A 14,254-nucleotide genomic window follows, 5' to 3' on the forward strand; every position below is an offset into this window, starting at 1 on the left:
TTTTCTCTTCAAGAATATTCTTGTGTGAAGTGACTTAACCTCGTACAGGCTTGTGAGAGTATCCCAAATCTCCTTCGCTGTAGTCTTCTCCGCAATGCTGGATAAAGCCGCATCTGCCAATGCTAAGTGCAAATTTGCTATAGCATTGTTATCTATTTCCTTCCACTTTTTATTTGTAATGCCGACAGGTTTTTCTTCAATTGCTTCTAAACAATTGTCCTTTCTCAAAATTGCCTTCATCTTCAGTTTCCACAATGAGAAATTTTTCCCATTGAACCTCTCTATCTCGTATCTTGCTGTCATGGCCTTAAAACCGACTTATGCACTTCTCACTATGAATAGTACTGTCTACTGGAACAATGGAAGCAGACCGTGAACCAATGCACCAGGTAATTCCCAGGAAAGAGAGGTGGGTCACTAATGGACACGCTTAAGTACCAAGTCTTTCCTAGCCAGAACTTTCCTAGACATGCACTTTCACACTACCACACTTTATCCACTATCACAGCACTATTCTAATGACAATAGCAGCGGAAGATAATCACACAAACGAACCAACAGCTCTGATACCACTGTTGGGTATCAGAGTACCAGCACAAGTACTCACAACTAAAATACAAGATGAAAATAAAGGAACAAAAATAGATAATAGGCAACGAATATAATTTATTCAAGAAAAGGAAAAATTACATATCATTCTCTCTAATCCCAAGGAGAAAACAATGACAACCCCTCTCTTGGAAATAGGAAAAACTAATACAAGGAGAACCTTAAAGGAGAAACTAACCTTCTCTCTTAGAGGAGAAACTAATATTCTCTCTTAATTCTTCTCTCAAGCAAGTAAAGTAAAAGGAATAGAAAGGGAGAGACTTTGGGAGGATTTCCTAAGGAAACACTGGACTCCTTTTATAACATTAAAAGTAATCCCAAAGTAAGTTCCCATCGATGTGGGACTTCTTTTCTCACATTCAATTCACACAGTAAGTAATCAGAAATGTTAATTAAGAGAAAATTATCTTAACTTTTTCTCTAAAAGGATTTTTGCTTGTTATGAACACACAACAACTACAATTATGGGCTAGCTGGTAGCGAACTTGGATTGGATTTGACGAATGATCCGGATCTAGTAGCAAGAGACCGAAACGTAGCGTTCAGAACAGCCATATGGTTTTGGATGAGGCCACAAGGAAACAAGCCATCGTCCCATAATGTCATTACCGGAGGATGGACGCCGTCTGCTGCTGACACCAACGCTGGGCGGCTTCCCGGCTACGATGTTATCACCAACATAATCAACGGCGAACTCGAATGTGGGCGCGGCCCGGATTCTCGGGTCCAGAGTCGGATCGGGTTCTACCAGAGGTACTGTCAGTTGCTCGGTGTGAGTCCAGGGAACAATTTGGACTGCAACAATCAAGCCCCTTTTTAACTACTCCTACACCTCAATAAAATGTACTATTAGGGATGGCAACGGGGCGGGGCGGGTACGGGTATCATGATCCCATCCCCATCCCCATAATAAAAATTCATCCCCATCCCCAAACCCAACGGGTATACAACTTTTGACCCATCGCCATCCCCACCGGGTAACGGGTATTTTCTTATACCCATACCCATACCCATTTTTTTATTGTTCCATATATCAATTAAATATTTTTTATAAAAAAAAATTTAAAAATCACACCAACGGAATCATGATACTATCAAAATATTCAATATTAAAATAACATACTCTTTTTGATTTTCATGATGTCAAATATTAAGAAAAATATTATAATAGTATAAATCTCAAATTAAAGTATCAAATAACAACTAAATAAAATTCAAATAATTATATAAAAGCTAAAAAATTACACATTACTAAAATTTTTATACTATTAAAAATTTATATTATACCACTTAAACGAAATAGCACAAATAACAAAATTAAATTAATAATAATTCAAATTTAAACATAGATTCTTCATCTTTTGATCTTGAATTAAATTAAGGATTTATGCAATTGAGCACTTAAAATTGAGAATTAAACATTATCATGAAACAAAAAATAAATAATAAATAAAATTATCATAAAGGAGTAAAGATAATTAAATGTGTGACCCAAATTTGAGAATATCCATTTGAACATAACATAACGGAAAAAAAATGTATAATTAAGATTATGATAAAAGGAAAAGTACCTTGAAGATCTGCTTAAACCTTAAAGAACAAGCCAAACAATTAAAAGAGAGTAAAAAAGTGTATAACCAAAGTAACAAAAAGAAGAGCTACAAAATAAGAGTCAAACATTTTCATGAAAATAAATAAATAAATAAAGATAATCAAATGTGTAACCTAAAAATTATTTCATAGAATGAAATTGAGGAACACCTATTTGAACATAACCATGTACAGAGAGTAAAAATTATGTAATAAGAAGAAGAAAAATTACCTTCAAAATTAAATCTTGAAAAACAAACCAGACAATTGAGAGAGTAAACAAAGTGTATAACAAAAAACAAAGAGAATGAGAAATATGTTATATATATATATATATATATATATATATATATATATATATATATATATATATATATATATATATATATATATATATATATATATATATATATATATATTATATTATATTATATTATATATTATATTACTATGTATATATATATTATATGTGTGGATATCTTATGTTTATATATATATATATATATATATATATATATATATATATAATTATTTATATATATTATATTATATTATATATTATATTATTATTACTATGTATATATATTATATGTGTGGATATCTTATGTTTATATATATATATATATATATATATATATATATATATATATATATTTTTATAGATATATATTTATTTTAAGTATATATTATATTATATTATATAATAATATATATTATATTATTATGTATATATATTATATGTATATGCGTAGATATTTTATGCTTTTTTATATATATATATATATATATATATATATATATATATATATATATTTCTTTTAAATTTTTATAAATTTGTAATGTTATAAATTTGTTTATAAAAGATCTCACTAGTTAAATGATTAATTTGTTTTATACGTATATATTATATATATTATATTATATTATTATGTATATATATTATATGTATATTATATTATATTATATTATATTATATTATATTACATGTATATGTGTAAATATATATATATATATATATATATATATATAAAAGTATATTTTATTTATATGTATATATACTATATTATATTATATTATATTATATTATATTTTATGTGTAAATATATTATTTATTTATATATATTTTTTAGATTATTTAATAAATTATAAATAGTTTAGTAATTTAAGCGGGGACGGGTATTTGGGCGGGTATATATATATCCCCATCCCCATCCCCATCCCCAGTTGAAAATTTCGGGTATTACCCATACCCATATCCATACCCAGTCAAAGCGGGGATTCCCCGTCAAAACGGGGACGGGTTCGGGTGATACCCACGGGCACGGGTTTATTTGTCATCTCTATGTACTATCATGAAAGAATGAAATAAGAAAAACAACTTTTATCGCATTATCTAATAATTCATCATCTGCTTTCATATTAAGGAATTTTTGTAGATGTTTTATGTAGATTTCATAAAATACGTCAAATAATTAAAATCAAATAAAAATATGGCTGCATCTTAAATTGAAACAAAATCCTTATATAAGGAGAAAATAATAAAATGACTTAGTAAAAATTTATTAATTCCTTTCATTACCTTAACTAAACTAAACTCCTCTTTTAATTTCTAAAATAATTCAATCTTTAATGGTTTATTAAAAATATTTGTATTTTTTTCCATTACCAGAAAACTATTAAATAATGACCAATTTTAATGGTAAAAATATGTTTAAAGACCAATTTTTTAATTAGAGATTAATTTCTTTGGTAGTCTAATCCTTGGTAACTAATGGTTGTGACCAATTTTTATTAAAAATTATTTTATTTACAAATTTAAAGACCAATTATAATTTTTTTAAACTATTTTAGTTTCTATTTTTAATTTATGAATTGGTGTTTAAATTGATTACTACATTAACTAATTATTTTTTATCACTAAAACTCGTCATTATCAATGATTTTATTTTAGTGCTTTTTACTTAAACACTATTTGATTTCACATCAACTTTCAGATATTATGAAATTAAATATCAATATGAAACATTGTATTTTTTTCATAATGCAATTTAGACTTATTTTCATAAAATATTCTAGTTGAAGTATCATGCTTACGGTGAACTACTATAAAAATTCTTCTTAGTCACACATTATTTGGGTTGCACAACTAGTCGCATAACTGTATTAGTATTATGCTTTGGCGATTGAGAGTTCAACAACTGATTGGTTATTTCAAGAGCATGATATTAATGTAAAACTAATGTGAAAAAAATAATAAAGACTACCCTTTAGTTATTGTTACCCTCAATCTTTTGATGAACTTTTTCATTTTAAACACTCACCTTCTAAACTTTGATCGTATAATAATATACTATACAAAAGAACATATTTGATGATCCAAAGCATAAGGTACCTGTAAAATTTATAGAGCTCTCTATCCATTACAAGTAGTTGCAATAATAAATTGTAGCCAATTATATGAGATTACAGTATCAGATTTACATAATTATAAAATTGATTGACAAATGAACTACATGTGAATATCTCATATTATCCCACATATCACACATTTAAATTTTCAACTATAGAAATGGTTGATCATGTGAATATATCATATTATCCCACATATCACATATTTAAATTTTCAACATTCTCCCACTTGGTCTATTTATCCTATTATCAATCAATACAAGAAACTAAATACAAGGATCATGGAGACACATTCTCCAAAAGTGAGTTTTATCTCTCATGTATCACAATATATCAAGTCTCTCATCAAAGACTCTTAACTATAATGAGTACACCATATGTTTATTCTCGGTCAAATGAAATTTCTCAAAATAAATAAATATGTGCACAAAAAAAAATGAGAAAAACTAAATAAGAGTTTTATCAAAGTAAATATGATGATTATCACAACATGGAACCAACTCCCATTTGCGCTAAATGATCCTTAAAATTCTTTAATGACATGCCTTTAGTCAAATGGACAATCATCAACTCAGTACTAACAACTCAGTACTAACGTACTCAATGACCACTTCTCACATGTTCTTATGGCTAGATATTCAATGTCAATGTGCTTAATTTGACTTCTACTCTTATTATTCTTAGCCATAAATAATGCAACATAGTTATCACAATATAACTTCAATGGCCTAACAAGTGAATCCATAACTCTAAACATAGAAATAAATTTTTTCAACTATACACCATGTGAGGTAGCCTTAAAATAAGAAACAAACTCAGCCTCCATACTAAATATTGCAAGTAGCAGTCTAGGTCTACTTTTTGCCTGCTTCAAAATATAGCTCCATTAGTTAGCATAAAAAAAAAACAGACAGTAAACTACTCACATAATTTTATCAATTGAAACAAAAAATATGAATAAAACAAAATTTTTTCACAAATTTGATCAACAAAATTTTCACTTTTAATTACCGATAAAAATATTTGTCAGTAATGAATTCAATATATTAGAGTTTTTATTACCAAGATAATTTTTTATCACTAATTTTGAATTTTTATTATCATTGAATATTTTTGTCGATAAAATGGGTATCATAGTTCTTGCTTTAAACTTTGATTATTTTGTGGTAAATATTATTGGTAATTGAATTTTTTAAAAATTCTTTGGTAAAATCATTTATAATATTTTTTTCTAAAGTAATCAGTAATTGATTTTTTATTTATTTCTTAGTAATTTCATCTATAAAATATGTTAATTTTGCACCAAATTCAACAAAATACTGTTGTAAATTAACATATTTTGTTGTTCACAATGTAGAAGGCTTCTAAATTGTATAACTCTTGCCAATACTAAAGATGAATATGTGATCACATATTTTGCCCAAATCCTCACGTATTTGATTTTGACAACAAAGAAGGACAATAATATATCATGTTCATAGGTTTTGCATCTTCTTATACATATTGCAAGAACTTATCAACTCCCTTTTCATAGTTTTCACTAGCATGACATGCATTCATCTAGCTTCAATCCATAGCTACGTTTGTAACAAATTTCATAATTCTCACATTTTTTTATTTTTACAAGGTAAGACCCTACCCATTTAGAAAAACATTTTCCATAATTCTCTAACACGTACATGAAGTAATATATCATTATAAATTTAATAAAATTTTACATCAATCTTTGAAATACACAAAAATGAAAATGGTCACGCATGACCATTGGAGAACAACACAAAATAGTTTGAGTCGAAATTTTATCAAATTTGTTAATGACAGATCTTGATCAAAAAGTTTGAAGGAGTCAAAATATTACACTTAAAATTTATATATTTAACCATTGTCACTAATATAACAAAATTATATATATTTAATATTGAAATATCCTTGTATGTTTCTCTTTATAGAACTGTGATGTTGTATGAGATATAGAACCCATTTTAAATATTTTTTTTTAATTTCATTCCTTTCCGTCATTGGATACTCTTATATTTGAGAACATTTTTCGGGTATATGTTCCAAACAATTAATATGAATCTCCCACCTACAATTCTTTGAATATTAAGAAATAGGTAAAGAAGTATTCTTAATATCATACTTGAAAATAAGTAAAGAAGTAAATTTGTCTTAGTTTTTATCTTCACATATATCTTCATTTTTTTCACTTTAACAAAAATTAATCTATTATTTTATTTCTCATAAATATATACCTATTTAAAAAAGAAAAGTTTAAGACTAAAAATAATTTATCAAAATTTAATCGAAAATTGAGACACAAAATTATTATAAGAAAAATACATGATAATCAAGTCAAAACTAAAAATGGTTATGAAAAAACATATAGTACATAATTTTTTCTTCTACATTCATAAAAAATAAATATACAAAAGACTTATAAGATGAAAATAAAAATATTAACTATTAAACTAATATTTTACTATCAAGAGATAAAAAAATATCTTTTTTATCTTTAGGAAAGGAAGAGAACAAATGAAAAAATGAGAGTAGAAAGAACGAATTTGTGTCTAATTTTTTTCTTTTAAAACAAAAAAAAAGATATGTAAGAGTGAAAGATAAATAGAATAATTGAGAAACTTAGAAGAATGAGAGAGAACATAAAAAATATCTCAATAATATTTTTATTCTTTATTATATTTAATTTTATAGTTTATTATTTATTAACATTAAATATTATATTTTATCAAAAAATTATTTAATTTAATTTCCATAAATATAATATATTTTTTTTTAAATTTAAAAACTTTAGAAATAATTTTAAAAAAATTTAAAAACTTCAGAAATATACTTTTTAAAAAATTTAAAAATTTTGGGGGACCATGGTCCCCTCAAGACATACAAAGATCCATCCCTATTTATGGATATACTTATAATATACACATATTAACAAATTATAAAAAATAATTTTTACAAACTATCCAATGGAAAAATTCAAAGTTAACATAAACTATCAATATTTAATCATTCGCACGTAATCTCAAACAAGAAATATGGTTTACTCAAAGTCTACATCTAAAATTAAAATTTAAAAACTTAACAAATCTTAATATCAACTAGCATATTAATTTCACTATATTTTCTAAATTTTTACAGCATAAACTATATGTATACTAATAAACTAGTTTTAAGACATTAAATCATAAAATTTTTGAACAATGCATATAAAAACTATCAATTTTTAAAATATAAACTACAATGTATACTAGTGAACTATTTTTAAGACATTCAACCATAAAATTTTTTAATAAACAAACTATCAATCATAACACATACTCAATGTTAGGTTTATCAAGGGAGAGGTTTATCGAGAATATACAACACCAATGAGACCTGAGTCCAATCATCACTCTCAACCCAAAATCTTAGAAGGCAATGAGTTTATGGGTCTTTATCCTTATATAGTGTTTCACTTTCTCATTTCTAACCAATGTGAGACTTAGACTCACACTTGGATTCCTAATAATCTCCCCCTCAAAGGGTGAGTCCCTTCAACCACATTATTGGTACACTCCTCCTCCAGCGGAAGCATTCCCAACCACGAGTACTCATCTTCTGCCTTTTCTGTATATTTGTTCTTCTTAATAGGACACGCTTACCTAGAATCCTTGCCAAGAAGACTTTTGATACAAGGACCATATTGCACTCGTCTGAGCCGGTTTTAACCATCGGCTTTGATACCACTTGTTGTATCTTTCGAGAGAGGATCACCAGGGACATACAACAACACCAATGAGCATGAGCCAACCCACATATAAGGGATTGACATCACTCTTAACCCAAAACCTTAAGACGAAGGGTTTATAGACCTTGACTCTCCCTCCAGCGGAAGCATTCCCAACCACAAGTAAGACTTTCGATACAAGGACTATACTACACTCGTTTGAGCCAGTTTTGACCATCGGCTCTAATACCCCTTGTTAGGTTTATTGAGAGAGAGGTTTACCGAGGAGATACAACACCAATGAAACCTGAGTCCAACTACATAAAACATTAACACCACTCTCAACCTAATACCTTAAGGCAATAGGTTGATGAGTCTTTATCCTTATATAATGCTTTACTTTTTCATTTCTAATCAATGTGAAACTTAGACTCAATTTAAATTCCTAACATTCAATACAACCAAGAGAGACATTCGTGCATAGAGATGAGTTCCCTAAAAACAATTGCATTACAGTGTATATATATATATATATATATATATATATATATATATATATATATATATATATATATATATATATATATATATATATATATATATATATATATATATATATATATATATATAAAAGGAGTACGAACTAACCTCAATGCAAAAAATAATTAGAGAAAAGGTTGTTTCATGAGAAAACCACCACTGAAGCATAAATAACCGCTTCTCTTTGTCACCAATGTCGGCCTCAAAATGTAGAACTTCATTGCAGGAGTAGAAAATCTAAGTCGCAACAACAATGTTCAGGCAGTGACAAGTGAGGAAGAAAGGCCTAATTTTGAAATTTAAAGTAGATTTATATTGAACGTGAGACAATCAGACATAAAAATGTATTTATTTCTTACCATTATAGGTCTGACGTAATTTAAGTCGATGTAAGGCCTCTTTCATGTGTAATTATTATAGGCCTGACATAAAATTGATTAATTTATTTACAAAAATACCATTCCATTTTTTATGTCCGTTATTTTGTTGCTTAATTATCATTTTGGTGTTTGGTTGAGAAATTTTAAGTAGATTCTCACTGAGTTTTTTTGTTTTAATTGAATTCCAAATTTTGTTATTATTTTGGACTTTGATATTTTGCGGTAAAATCGATTAATAATTAAATGCTTTTAGAATCTATTGTTAAATTTGTCAGTATTGATTTATTTTTTTAATTTATTGGTAAAGTCTGAGTAATTGATTTCTTTTAAAATTAATTAGTAATGAAATTTTGTTTATAAATTTGTTAGTAATTTTGTCACTAAAATAGGTGTAAAATTTTTTCATCAAATTTAATTAAATATTTGTTATAAATTTATAGGATGAATTATAGTATTATTGCCCTTATTTCTAAGTTTGATGGTGTTCAACACATTAAGAAAGTTCATCTCATCACATTTGCAAATTTATATATTTTTTTCAAAACTAATATTATATATATATATATATATATATATATATATATATATATATATATATATATATATATATATATATATATATATATATATATATATATATATTAGTATTTACATTACAAAGTTTGGTTATAATATTGGCGGTCATGTGTAGCTTTTGCTCATTGGAGTCTTAATACACTAGGACAAATGCTGTATATATAACAACCTATTTGAATCGCTAGATGAGTTCAAACTACAAATAGCTGATGCCTTGCATTGTCTATCCGTGCTAATTTCATTTACTTCACCAAGATTTCATATTGCAGTGGTTGAATTACTCACTATTATCAAATAATTGAATATCTAGTCTTATAATTATATAGTTTAGGAGTTCATGAAAGTTCCATATTTAAAATAAATTTAGAAAAGAAAAAAGACTCACAAGAATTCTAAATTTAAAAAGTTGTGATGATTTTATATAAACGAATTCATTACTCATTAATACTGAATTATATCATGTGTCGCTTTAAAAAACTTAATCATTAACCTTTATAAAAGTAAAAGTATTGGATGAGTAAGTTACTCCTATTACATCAAACAACCCAACATATGTAGAATTTTAAGGAGATACAACTTAATCTCACATCTTACTTTAATTGCCTCCTTTCCCAACCACGAGTCTATCTTCAAACGTTCAAGGCCAGAGCATCATTGAAAATGTCCCAAAGAAAAAAAAAATTAAGAGATGTTTAGCATTGTGGTAAAAGGATAGAAGATGTGAAAGAAAAACAAGCAGAATGTACAGTTACATATTTAACAACTCTATTTGTACACATGGCAAATTTCACAAACTCTCTGCTATGCATCACATAACAAGGCCTAATTGAGCCAGAGTTTTTTACTACGCTCATGCCTGCTATACCATCCCCTAAGGAGAAAATATATTCAGAAAAGATACTCTAGTATTAATCAGCCGCTTAAACAAGCATTCCAATCCATTTTCAATTCCTTCCATGGCAATCACCAAAGCTTCCAACCTTCCATGTGCAGATTGAATCTTCTCAGCCTCAGCATCTCTGCTCAGATTGTCCACAATCAAATCCACCTTTTCCAATTCATTTATATTTTCCTCATGATTGTTGTAAGCAAACACACCCTTCTGCATCAATCTTGACACAAAAGCCCACTTATTAGTCTTTAGTTTCAAGATTGGTGAAGAAAGGAACACAACAAGAGTCTGAAAGATGGAGCTTGTGATCCAATTAGCTTCTCTTAGCACTCTTACCACTGCAGAAAGGTGGTCATTAAGATCCAATGGAAGAGAAGCCCCAGATAACTCATCATCCATCTGCTTCAACAAAAGCAGAGATTTTGTGCACTCTTTCCTCATGTTCCTTCTGAGTTTCCAATATGTAGAAAGATGGTTCTCCATGTCACAATCACCAACCCTTCTTCTGATTGCAGACTGAAGTTCCTCTACACTTCCTTTCATTAACAGAATTGCATCCCTTGTTATGCCCAATAGGTCCAAGAATCTTACTGGGCAATCTAGCATCTCATTCACCCATTTCTCATTCTGGTGTTGCCCTAGTGCTTGTTGGGTCAATGGCAATCTCAAAAGATCTTCAATGGACTTGTACAATTCTGAAAGACCAGATAAACCACAGCAAATTGTTTCTACCTTTGATGTAGATGATGATGATGATGATGCATCCAATGATTTAAGCTTGCTCAACTCCTCTTCACTTCTAGCTGTGCTTGGATGTGATCTTGTTGGCAAACTAATGGATCTAACACCATACTTGCTGCTAGAATGCTTTGGAGAAAACGTAGCCCTTTTCATCTTAAAGGGTTCCCAACATGAAAATCAGACTCAGTGCTATATAATACACCCCTATGGATACTTCTAGACATTAGAAAGCAGAGAGAGAAGTCCACAAGTTTATTATAGACCCTGATGCCATTTCATAGAAAAATGGATTTCCTAAGGTTGTATGTAGTGTTTGGTTTTTCTGTGACGTAGTTATGCTGTCACGTTTTCGTCATCAAACCAAAGGAGTAGCCATCCATATTTTAAATGAAACACCTTTATAATTATATCACATGGGATAGGCATCTCCCACCTTCCCATTACTCTGAATTCGAATCTCCGTAAGTTATTTTCCTTGTTCGGTCAGTAATTTTTTCTAGGAATTGTAGCAGAATTGGTTACAATCTGTGTCTGATTAATAGTTCGCATGTGAGTTTTACCGACAGTGATTAATGTTCTGGTTCTGGTTCTAGTCAATAATTGTGAGTGTGCATTAAATCTACTATTAAAAAATAAACAAACACTACCACGTTCAGGAAAACAAAAGGAACACATGGGATAGGTATGTTTCTCATAATTTAGGTGGGTCGTGTGTGAAGAAGAGACGAAAAGGACCAAACCCTGTGCTTCAATGAATCTAAGAAAAAGCCACCGCCAATGGCACGCACGGTACATACTCTTTTATTATGTTCATGAAGGTCGGTTACATTTAAAGCTTCTCTTCCAAAGTTCCTTGAACCTTAACTCGCGTAACTAAAATGGCAAAAAATAAGGATCATTTTCACCGGCCGAACACGTACGTTGTTACCACAGTGTTCCTTCTACGGATCACGACCAGCCAAAGTTTGAATTCGGTGTACTACTCTAGGATTATGTATTTTGCATTATTGTTCTTATGTGTAAGGAGTAGTCTCTTTCAAAAGATCATACACAATAGATATTTTGCGCGAATGAATTGAATCAATTACTAAAAAAAGCTTTGTTCTTTAGCTTTATTCCTCTTAAATATTATGAGGGTAACATAATTCGTACTTTAATATGGTACACGTTGCTACCAAGTTCTAATCTTCCATACTTTGCCGGCCTTAAACCTAATATTTCTGTTTTAAGTGATTTTAGAAAATTAATTGCCGTCCAATTGGATGTGACAAGAAGATTTTCAAACGTATTTGATAAACTAATATCGTGTTTAGAGTATAGTTTGTTGACTATGATTTTGTTTGACTCATAATATCATAAACTCCAAGTTAATTACATTAAAACATATATATGATTACATAAAAAATTTGATAGACTTGTGGGTGAAATTGAACTTACGCATCTAGAATGAGAAATATGTAAGAGTGAATTAGGATGATGGGTGAAAATCAAGAAATCACAATATTGATTTGTTGTACAAATCACGATTTCTTTTGATTCCAGATTCTTTTCTTGCTTCCCAAAGATATGGCTGAACTATACAACTTTTGACCTTAGACAATGACTTTTTCAATGGTTTTGTGGTCCACGTTGTTACATTAAGCATTATTTAATTCAAGGGATGCTTTATATTACTTCAAAAAAAGTTTGAGAACAAAATAAAAGGCGTGCCTTGGAACACATTACGTCAATTTCGAAGATAACAACAAACGTATATCATAATTCCTAGAATTTATTAGAGAAAGGAATAGGAATGGTACGTATCTTTTGTTTAAGAAAATGTTTTCTATTTTAATTTTGATTACGAATATGTGACTTTGTTTTCTATTGTTTTGAGGTTTTTTTTTTTTTAAATTTATTTGTGGTGACTTTAATTCATTTTTTAACTACATAGTGTAAACATATTATAAATATATTTGAAGTCATTTCACAGAGAATATATCTACCATGGGCTTAGGTCCATGGATGAAAATCCAGAAACTAGATTCTAAAATATCTATTACCCAAAAAACATGGCCTATTTTTTAATTGAAGACTTCGAGAATCGCCTTTTTTGTGATGATTTAGGCTAGGCTTTTGAGTTCATATTTGTTACATCAAGCATTATTTAATCTAAAGGCGTGCTTTAAATTAAAAAGAAAAGAACAAACAAAGGTGTGGTTTGAAACAAATAATGTCTTCGCTTCTGTAACTCTGGACAGATTTATAATTCAGATATTGCACTTTTGGGATTGAGAGGAAGATATAAATTATACTTAGGACGTCCACACACCAAAAATTTTAAAAAATAAAGAAAAATTATATTTTATTTTATTTTTTTATAAAATTAATTTAAATAAAAAATTTCGTCAAAAGACATATATATTAATAAGCAATATATTTTTATTCTTGAGAACGATAAATCTAAACAAAATCAAATTTCAAATTTAAATTTTTATATAAATTTATTTTATAAAAAACAAAAGGGCAATTAGACCTAACTTGGTGTCACCCCTAATGAAATATTAAAATAAACGAGAATTTATTCAATTACTTTAATTTACTTGTGATATTAGTCAATCTAAACTGCTTAAATAAATTTATTCACACCTTCGAAATAGCTGGAAAAAAAAAATCCACACCCTCTATCACAAAAATGAATAAAACGATAGCCGAAAACAATCAAAGAGAAGTTAGATGGATAAGAAAAAATAATAACAAACATATAAATAAAATCTTCAAAGAAGAGTTAGATGGATAAGAAAGAATAATAGAGAA

The 14,254-nt window shown here is 28.4% G+C and overlaps 2 protein-coding genes across 2 annotated transcripts; one reads left to right on the forward strand and one right to left on the reverse strand.

Moving 5' to 3' along the window:
- Positions 1-359: 359 nt before the first annotated feature.
- Positions 360-1,429, forward strand: LOC114175455 (endochitinase-like). The gene is made up of 3 exons (XM_085670462.1): positions 360-409; positions 509-579; positions 1,083-1,429. The coding sequence occupies exons 1-3, from the start codon at positions 360-362 to the stop codon at positions 1,427-1,429; spliced, it is 468 nt and encodes a 155-aa protein (XP_085526588.1).
- Positions 1,430-10,486: 9,057 nt separating this feature from the next.
- Positions 10,487-11,811, reverse strand: LOC114176976 (uncharacterized). Its single transcript, XM_028062180.2, has one exon. The coding sequence runs from the start codon at positions 11,609-11,611 to the stop codon at positions 10,697-10,699; it is 915 nt and encodes a 304-aa protein (XP_027917981.2). The 5' UTR covers positions 11,612-11,811; the 3' UTR covers positions 10,487-10,696.
- Between the last annotated feature and the right edge of the window lie 2,443 nt (positions 11,812-14,254).

Source organism: Vigna unguiculata, chromosome 3 (assembly GCF_037176805.1).
Source record: "Vigna unguiculata cultivar grain cowpea cultivar isolate G323 ecotype 2 chromosome 3, ASM3717680v1, whole genome shotgun sequence".
NCBI lineage: Eukaryota > Viridiplantae > Streptophyta > Magnoliopsida > Fabales > Fabaceae > Vigna > Vigna unguiculata.